This window comes from Copadichromis virginalis, linkage group LG10 (assembly GCF_057382275.1).
Source record: "Copadichromis virginalis isolate Kocher_CV1m ecotype Utaka linkage group LG10, C_Virginalis_male_GT1.1, whole genome shotgun sequence".
Lineage (NCBI taxonomy): Eukaryota > Metazoa > Chordata > Actinopteri > Cichliformes > Cichlidae > Copadichromis > Copadichromis virginalis.
The window spans coordinates 15,980,498-15,990,290 of NC_140627.1; the positions used below are offsets into that span (position 1 = coordinate 15,980,498).

At 43.6% G+C, this 9,793-nt stretch overlaps 1 protein-coding gene across 1 annotated transcript; it reads right to left on the reverse strand.

Moving 5' to 3' along the window:
* Positions 1–221: 221 nt before the first annotated feature.
* Positions 222–9,165, reverse strand: dlat (dihydrolipoamide S-acetyltransferase (E2 component of pyruvate dehydrogenase complex)). Its single transcript, XM_085470177.1, has 14 exons — positions 8,716–9,165; positions 7,050–7,151; positions 6,849–6,973; positions 6,271–6,430; positions 4,597–4,723; positions 4,301–4,476; positions 4,058–4,205; positions 3,909–3,976; positions 3,538–3,624; positions 3,127–3,234; positions 2,919–3,037; positions 1,523–1,685; positions 1,288–1,424; positions 222–1,207 (listed from the first exon to the last, which is right to left on the reverse strand). Exons 1-14 carry the CDS (start codon positions 8,968–8,970, stop codon positions 1,078–1,080), a joined length of 1,905 nt encoding a protein of 634 aa, XP_085326303.1. The 5' UTR covers positions 8,971–9,165; the 3' UTR covers positions 222–1,077.
* Between the last annotated feature and the right edge of the window lie 628 nt (positions 9,166–9,793).

Genomic DNA, 9,793 nt, shown 5'->3' on the forward strand with positions numbered 1-9,793 from the left:
TCCACATACCTGAACCAATGTGGTCATTGAGGCTCCAGGTTCAGGTGTCGTTTGCAATCAGACCAATGCCCAAGAAAGGTACATCACTTGCACTTCGATTTGGGCAGATCACCGTGTGTGAATACAATCTTACATCAAGTCTTCCAACAACAACAACAACAACAACAACAACAACAACAACAACAACAACAACACAAAACAAAGGAGCTTATGGCACAAGGTTGTCTTCACCCAGTTTATTCAAATTACAAATAGCATCCAGCACCACCTTTGTGCGTTCCAGCTGTGAAATACAGAATGTTTGAGACTAGAAAACAAAACAAAACATCCCTGCTGAAGAGAGAATTGGCAAAACTGTTGGATATTTCCTGTAAGGGCAGCCTTTTTCATTCTGAGCTATAATGTTATTAAGTTCTATGGTGAGGTCTCCAAGAGCTTGATTTGTTTTTATCCAAACGTCTCACCACCATATACAAATATACACATACAACTCTTTTCATCCACAGTCAATATACATAACCCTAGCTTCACCCTCCCTACAGAAAACATCTTGTATTTTGAGTGTCTGGGATCATAACAGGGACAGGTGTGTAGATCTGTGTGAGCCTCAACATTTAGATCCCCAACAAGCATACAAACATCTTAAATCTTTTATCCACAAATAGCATTTCCTATTTTCTAACATTCACAGATTCCCGTATGTAAGTTGGCAGAAATAGGGGTATACGGGATAGATTTGCTCTCTGGTTTGACATGTAACACTTCCCTTTTTAGTGACGCACAGTCAGTTGCTCTTCTAGGGTAAGTTGCTCCTAATTCTGGTCTCGTGTAAGATGAGGGCCACAATAAATAGAGTATAGGTGAGAAAGCGCAAGAGGGGAGACAGATCGGTAGGAAAGAAAGCGAGACAGACAAGTAAGCGGAGTGAGTCCTGCCTCTTCCCCTTCTGGGTAACAGGGAGTGACCTGGTGCCAGGGCCAGCCAATCACGGGAGGATCCAGACCAGTTTAGACCAATCGGATCGCTTCAGTGAGAAGCCTCTGCCTGTTGCTGCAGTTTGATGGCAGTACAGTCTCGTCACAACAGCATGGTGACGGGTTTCTCCAGGAACTTGCGGAATTCTGCGAGCCACTGTGCACCGACCGCGCCGTCCACCACCCGGTGGTCACAGCTCAGCGTCACCGACATCATGTTGGCTACGTCAAACCTGCAAGGACCCGCTGCATTAGACTGCAGTTTAAAATGATACCATGCCATTCTGTTACATTACTACATAAATGCACAGACCCTTTTTCGTTGTCAGCAGGCATGAGGCGTTTCTCTGAGCCACCGACAGCGAGGATGCAAGCCTGAGGAGGGTTGATTATCGCCGAGAAGTTCTTGATGCCAAACATGCCTAAGTTAGAGATCGTGAATGTACCGCCCTGGTTGGGAATATAAAGAGGACAATTTAGGTTTGCGAAGAAAGGACAAAAAAAAAAAAAAAAAATTATCACTCAGTCAGAATATTAAAAAGCCTTACCTGGAACTCGTGAGGCTGCAGTTTGCCGTCTCTTGCTTTGCCAGCGAGAGCCGTCACATCTGAGCTGATGGAGGTCAGTCCTTTGATGTGGGCGTTAAACACTATGGGCGTGATGAGGCCACTGGCTGTGCTCACGGCCACACTCACATCCACCACGTGATTCCTGGAAAACATAAATAAAGTCATTACAGATGCCGGCGCAGTTCTCTCTTCAAGGCGACCCTTTCGAAACTGAAAGACTTATTCCGAGCGCTCTCTGCTGGCAAAACTGAAACTGCCAACCTGAGAAATATCACATCATTAAGATAACAGTCATTGGTGAACTTTATATTTACAGACAGGCACTCTTATTAGAATAAAAGTATAACAATATGTTTTATACTACCATAAATAACTATAAATGGAGAGGTAAATAGTGCTAATAGCAGCATTAACAATGATACAAGTAGGCAGTGGAACACACCGATATAATGGGAAGTCTAATAAAGGCATTGCAACTATTGCACTTTGCACTTGAGGGAGATATTGCATTATTATTCTAAGTCAACAAGCTGCTTTCAGGCACTCTGTTATTCACAAAAGGTGGCCACAGCGAGTAGCTCCGCGTGTTTTGATTTGGCACATTTTTATAACAGATGCCATTACTGACACAAACCCAAAGAGATCTGCGTCTCCTACCAGGATGTTTTGCTTGTTGGGCGAATGTGTAAACGAGTGCACTATAGGGCCACTATTATTCTAAATCAATACTGCACACTTCATCTTAACAACTAAAATAAAGAAAGTCTCACGCAGTGTAAGAAACGGTGCAAGTGACTTCATGTACACTTAAACAGCACAGAAAATGGAAATAATTTCAGCTACGAGCAACGTTAATTTCATTTTGCTACTCTCCCCTCTGCTGCAAATAAACTGACCTCACCAGTGCTAACGAGACTTTGTCTTTGATTATTAAAATCATGCTGCCCAACTTTGAAATGTTTCAATCAAGCGCAATAATTAAAACAAAATAACAAAGTTAATTTATCTTGAAATTAAAAATCTAAATTTTAAACTTCCCTATCAAGTTAACTTCATTTCTCTGCATCTATCTTGTGGTTGTACACGTCTCGGCTGCTGTGAGAGAACCACCAGTCTGCACTAGTTGCTTTTGGCCGTGATGGTTTCTGCCTTCAGTAACAAGGTTTTATCATTTAAATGACTTACTGGCGTAATGTTCCCCAACGGCATGTAAACACACTCTGTGATGCATGCACTCATTTAAAGATAAGATCCAAAGAGACAATGGCTGGGAATACAAAGCAAGATGGATATTTCCACAGTCAGGAGAACGTGTTTTCTGTTTGCTGCTTATAGGAACTAAACTCCATGTGGCTCTTAATGAGTTTTTACTCACTGACGAATGACTGTGTCCAACCAGGACGAGTTGCATTCAGGAACCTTCAGGCAGGCCAGAGCACTAGCTTTGATGATGAAATCATTCACACTAAGTTTGATATTCTGGGCTTTCACCTCCTGCAGAGAGAAGAGGGTGAAATCGTTTATGAGATGCTGGAAATGAGGTTTTAGTGCAGTTACATCTCTATTAGAAAGCACAAACTCACAGCGTTGAGTTCTTTTCTAAGCTCAAGCACTTGGTCCATGTTGACATCTACAGACAAATAATAGTGGGGGATGGTTTGTTTGGACTGCATCAACCTCTGAGCAATGACCTGCAGGAGAGACAAATATATGCACTTTAGCTTTGATCCATTATTCATCACCAAGAGGAATGAGGTGTGCTGGCTGGGTCTGTTTTGATAAATGGAGTGCCCGCCTGTGGGGCAAAATGTGTTAGCACAGGTCAGAGATAACAGAGCTACACTGAGATCTCCTCGGGACATTTGCCTCCAAGCTCTCAATACACCAGCACAGCACCCCGCACAGAAGGAGCCGCTAATGCACCGACTGCTAGCAGCGGAAGTCATCACAGAATGTAATGGCCCATCAAGAGGCAGGTGTGTGGTGGTGCTCACCTTGCGGATGTTGCTGATAGGGATGTCTGTGAAGGTGCCAGTTGGTGCAGCAGGGGCTGGTGCAAATGCGGGAGCAGCTGGAGCAGCCTGCAGACGTAGAGATTTAATTTGCATTACAGACAACAGAAACAGAGGTACAGGAAATTAATTAATAATTGTGATTATTTGCCAAAACAGATAAATCACTGTCCTGCAACAGCTAAATGTATCATTTAAAAGAAAAATGGGCATGACTGACAGGGACTTATTGATCAGACTGTCAGTATTACATCGGTATTAAGAAAAGGACCATTAAACAATAAGAATGGGTACACATGATTTAACTCGGCTGATGGGCACTAATGTGACTCAATAGTATGGGTTTCCCTTACAGGTGCGGCTTTTGGTGGAACAAAGTTCTCAATATCCTTCCTGGTGATGCGTCCATCAGGGCCAGACCCTGAACAAAAGAGTATTTAAAATTAAAATGTAAAAGCTTCAGCAAACGCTCTTCGTCCATCACATAGGTCCAGCTATGTACCGCTGACTTGAGCCAGGTTAATTTCTTTCTCGGCAGCGAGTTTCTTGGCAAGCGGGCTGATGAACACACGACCCTTCCTGGGTGCAGCAGGGGCAGCAGCTGCTGCTGGTGGAGCAGGACTGGGTGATGCAGCAGCTGGAGCTGCGACCTACGACATAAACAAAGTGTTCTTAAGGCATCTTAAAACTGTACAAAAGCCAAATGACTTCTTATTTGAAAGTGCAGGTTTTCTGTGAGTCTCACCGGTGCTGGAGGTGGTGTGGAAACCTCAACCACCCCAGTTTCAACGTAATCCTTGAAAGCGGCAATGTCGCTTTCCTTCTCTACAATGATGCAGAGCGGCGCGCCCAGAGGAACATCACGGGTTCCCTCCGCCACCAGAATTTTTGCCAAATACCCTTCCTCTTGCACTTCAAAGCCTGTATGCAAACACACAGGACCAGGCTATATTAAAAGTAAGATCATAAATATTTTTTCCTCTGTAGTGCTGAAAGTGAACACGCTTTAGGATCGATGTGTTCAAATCCATTTGGATTTACCAATGGTCGCCTTGTCAGTTTCGATCTCAGCTAAGAGATCTCCTTCGCTCAGCTTCTCTCCGACCTTCTTCTCCCAGCGCTGCACTGTTCCCATCGTCATGGTTGGAGAAAGAGCAGGAAGTGCGATCTGTAACAAATTCCCACAAATGTGAACAATAGACCTGAAAAAGACTGACAACCTCTTAAGCATCTAGTCAAGTTACAACAAACACTGTTAAAGGTCTAGAGAAAATTTCTTCATGATCACCCCTGAAGACACTGAATGATGTTACAGGGACATTCACAGCTGAAGTAAGGGCAGGGACAATTTTGTGGCACAGCCTCCAGCAAATTAAAGCCTTTAACCTCTCTCTGATTAAATGATGACGTGGTGTGACATTATTTTTGTTAGTTTTTTAAGGAGAAAGAAAATAGTCCTTCAAATAGAGAAAGTTAAAAATATAACAGATAGGGCAGTCTAAAAATGGCAAGTTAGCCTTCTTAGACTGAGATTTCCATCAGTAATGGTGGACATCGAAAAGCTGATACCACAAACCTACGCATACGGATCAGTATTTAAGGTTTGACCCTCATCATCCACTGGAGCATAAATTGGGTGTCATCAGGACACTACAACACAGAGCGAACACCATCCCCACTGACACAGCAGCCAGGGAAGCAGAAGAACAGCACATCAAGAAGACCCTGAGTAAATGTGGTTATCCCAGCTGGACATTTGTCAAAGCTGGGAGTATTGGAGCAGTTGAGACGCATTTTTTCTAAACACCGGGTCTGTGGCTTTTAAACCCCAGAACATGCTGCACCAAAAATTGGTCCACCCCAAGGATCGGGTCCCCCGACACAAACAGAGTAAGATAGTGTACGTTGTTAAGTGCCAGGAGGATTGCCAGGATTTATACATCGGAGAAACCAAACAACCTCTGGCGAAGCGGATGGCACAACACAGAAGAGCTACCTCGTCAGGCCAGGACTCTGCAGTCTATTTACACCTATAGGCCAGTGGACACTCTTTCAATGATGAGGATGTACACATCCTGGACAGGGAGGAATGCTGGTTTGAGTGCGGAGTCAAGGAGGCCATTTACGTGAATCGGGAAAGACCCTCTCTGAATCGAGGAGGGTACATCTGTCACCATCTTACAATACTGTGATTGCAGCCATTCCCCAACTCTCTGTGAATGGTACTCATGGCCATTGATCAGTGGGTTTTGATCAAGGGTCATGAGAATTTGCATAATTAAGATTAAGGAACCGACCTCCCAGCCCATTGTTCCTTCAGTGGGCTGGTTTCAGTCATTATGTAAATGTACTGTTTATAAGATTGGGGAAACCTGCAGTCAGCTGAGACTGAAGAAGTCACTTTGATGAGTGACGAAACGTTTCTCCCACTAAACGCTATGTCCAGATGAACAGAATCAACTTTTGGCGATATAACAGATACATGGAAACTACACATCCACGGAAACTGTTTAATGCCACACAAAGTAGCAAAATCTGACGCATGATCAGAAGAGTCCATAGTGGTACCCGCTTCACTGCCCTGATACACAGTGATCCTGGACAACCCTGATCAAACCAAGACTACGCGCACAAAACAGCATCGTAAACAGATGCTGTCTACATCACAAATCTACGGCTTTCTGACTGAACTCATTTATGGGAGAGCTCGCTTACCTTCAAGTGTGCGGGATAAGAGCTTCCAGGGGCTGCAGGTTGAGCTGCCGCTGCAGCAGCGGGTGGCGGAGGCGGAGCAGAGGCAGTAGGTGAAGGAGTGGCACCGGCTGCTTTGATCGAATCTAGTGTTACATCCTTAAAGGCTGAGACCAAGTCAGGGCTGCAGAGGAAAATATATCCACAAATGAGTAAAAACTGACACAACTGCATCGAGCCATACGGCACCCTGTCAGCTTTTAACCTCCCATATTTGATTGTGGCACCTGGCAATTTTATTGATATAGCACATTTCATTACATTACATAACAAATGTAGACGTAAACCAAGCAGCATTAAAGTTTATTTTAAGGGTTTTCTGAAGATTCAAGTCTTTTTATCATGTTTGTTAAAGCTGTAGGATTAATGATGCACTTAAAGGACTGAAAAAATAAATAAAAGCAGCATTTTGCCACTATCAAAACAGAGTGCTCCCCATTTAATGTTTTTCAACTATTAATTCGTCCCATTACTATAAAAGAACAACCACCAGTGAACTAACAGGCCTCAGCTCTGAATCTGGACTGTCCAAACACACTAACTTGTCAACTGTGATGCAAATCACGGCTCCAACGTTGACATCTCTGGTTCCTTCAGGAACCAGGATCTTTGCCAGATAGCATTCCTCCATCATCTCAAATCCCACAGTGGCCTTGTCCGTCTCTACCTACAGAGAGAGGCAACATTAGAAATGTACACCACGATCCTGTTTTGCGGCAGCGTGGGCACACGCGGCTCCTAACCTCAGCTATGAGGTCACCCTCGCCGATTTTCTCCCCCTCCTTCTTCTCCCAGCGAGCGATCGTTCCTGTCTGCATGGTGGGCGACAGTGCAGGAAGCTCCACCTGAAGAACAAGCAAATGAATAAAATCAAAAGTTTAACCTAAAACTTAAAATAAAAAAAATTATCTGTATCATCCTTTTAGAGTATCCAAAAGGCCAGTCAAAAAAGTGCCATAAGTCAGGTGTTGTAACTGCTGTTGCTACATCATCATCATCACCTCATTCATTGCTCAATAAAATGACCTACATCCACTTTACCACATCTGATTTTTATTGAGTTTTTTTTATATAACAGCAAAGATGAATGACATGCTATTGGTGGAGTAACACAAAGGTGGAAGGACTACTGAGAAGCCTTCCACTTTAGAGTCAAAAATAGAGGGTTTCATTAAGGCTCACAGCCTCAAATCTGCACCTATGCTCAATTAACCTAACAAGCACACCTCTGGACTGTAAGGGGAAAGTGAAGCTGCCAGTTTCATGATTTAGGGGACAGCATGTAATTTCCACATGCAGCACAGCAGGTCACTTAAATTGGAGGACGAGCATGTCAGACTTCCCACGTTATAATTGTTTCATGTTTTCAGGAGTTCCTGAAGTTGTTCCACAACCAATTAACCATCAGCTCCCTCAAAGTCCTCTGTCTAATGCAGTAAAGGAGAACACAAATCACCTGCTCTAACTGACTTCAATACACTTGGGGAAAGTGACAAAGTATGAATCTAGTCTTTTTAAAACTTTACAATGAATGCGCTGTGTTAAAATGTCTCAGACAGAGGCAAATATCGATAGTACTGAAACAAACACTGATATTGGGATCAGATTGTGATACAACCTGTACTTTACTTCTAATGTCTAAGATCTAAGTTCTGTGTTAGATAAATTATTTTTGGAGAAAGTAAAATATACCTCAAACATTTGCTCAGAAAAGTGTCTGAACCTTTTCGCGGTACCTGTCACATCCTTGTTTTTTGTAAGCTATAGCACATTTAAATAACAGTGCTTTAGAGAAAGGTACATTTATGTTCCAAGTCTAAAAAAAACTGTTTCAAAATAGATGACAAGCTGAAAGCTGTACTTTGTTGTGGAAACAAAATACAGCCATTATGGAAGGCAAAGCTCAGTCAGTTAGTGGTCATTAAAAGTTGTTCACAAGTTGCAAATTTATGATGAATCACCTCATAAACAATAACATACTGCTGTTCCCTACTTAAGATGTCTTTATAGGTTACAAGTATCGGGATTGGCAATCCGAAACCCTGTATTTACTTGGTATCGGGATCGATACCAAATTTTGCAGTATCGCTCAGCACCATCAGGCATGTGTTACGTTTTTATAGCCCAAGTATTTCCTATGGCCTCCGTGTTTGGGGCACACAAGTCAGGTTTGACGGATTGGTGTCATTCAGGAGAACCGCAGCACAAACAGTCACAACAGTGTCTCCAGTGAACAGTGGAGAAACTAATCGTTCAACAGTTCCTGCTAACCTCATACAGGGAAGAGCCGGATTTCCAGCTAATAAACAGAACCACGAACAGATCTCTGTAACAGGCAGGGAGGTCAAACCAGCTAACGCGGTGAACATGGGTGCTATAGCAACCTGACACCGGCTCCGGTAGCGTTACCTTCTGGTGTGGCGGCAGGCTGTAGAAGCGCTTGCACTGACATCCACTTGCTAGCTGGGGAGACCGCAGAAGAGTCGCTCTGTAGCTGAAGCCGGAGTCCAGAGAGGCGGCTCGGGACCCCGCTCCATAATGAAGCCGTCTCAGACAGCTGGTTCCGGGAGCAGAGCGGGAGCTGAGCGCAGCAGGCCCGGCCGGGAGGGCACGGGGACACCGGAGCCCGGAGGACGGCCTGAGCCGCAGGATCAGACGAAGCATTTCGCAGCGGTTGGGATACTATACAGAGCTGGTGAATAATATGTATGACTTACACCAGCATGAGAACTACACCTACACCGAGGGGTCTCTTCTCCCTGACAGCCAACCCCTATTTAACTCCTCACTTTCTAATGACCTCCTCCAGCCCCAAACACAACCATTTACGGCTTTCTTGCTTGTGCTGTCGTAGCTTTGTCGTTGGTGTCGTAAATCGCAGCGGCTCAAAATTCAGTCGCTGAATACCCCCAAAACAAAAACAAAACAACAAAAAAACACCACCACTGTCAATATAAGTGCAATGCTAAAGAAACAAAGTAACGCAAAGAAAAAATTATAATAAGAACTGTTCAAACTGTTTTTAGCGATAAATGTAATTGTGCTGTAATCACATCAATGACCACATGATGGCAGTAGATTCTTTTACTGGGAAGTTTGCCTGGGTTCAGCCAGCCTGTGAATCTTGATTTGAATGTATCACAGTGAGAAGTTTACATATACCCATCATAGCATAGGTAGGTGACTGTTGAAAGCCCACTTTTTATATATGTTGTTGTAACTGTTTCAAAGTTATTAGCATGAATCTGCAATGAGTTTTCTTCAAATAAAAGAGGACTTCGGTAGAACGAAATACAATCTCCATGTGTTTCATTGAGTGTCTAGCACGATCTACAATATTTGAAAGTATTGTTAAAAAATTCCATGAGTTTTTCTGAAATCTTGCTGTCATGCCTACACACATCAACCGAAGGAAGAGTTAAGCCTGTTTCAAGCTCCAGCCTCTCATCCTAGGCTGATGTGCGCCTTGCTTGATGGGACAAATCAG

Bases quoted from the DNA above. Each gene is read 5' to 3' on its own strand.
- dlat (XM_085470177.1), bottom strand. From the start codon at position 8,970: ATGCTTCGTCTGATCCTGCGGCTCAGGCCGTCCTCCGGGCTCCGGTGT. The intron at 6,974-7,049 runs GTTAGGAGCCGC...CTCTCTCTGTAG, and splicing joins AGGGTGACCTCATAGCTGAG to GTAGAGACGGACAAGGCCAC. The intron at 3,977-4,057 runs GTACATAGCTGG...TCTTTTGTTCAG, and splicing joins TAACCTGGCTCAAGTCAGCG to GGTCTGGCCCTGATGGACGC.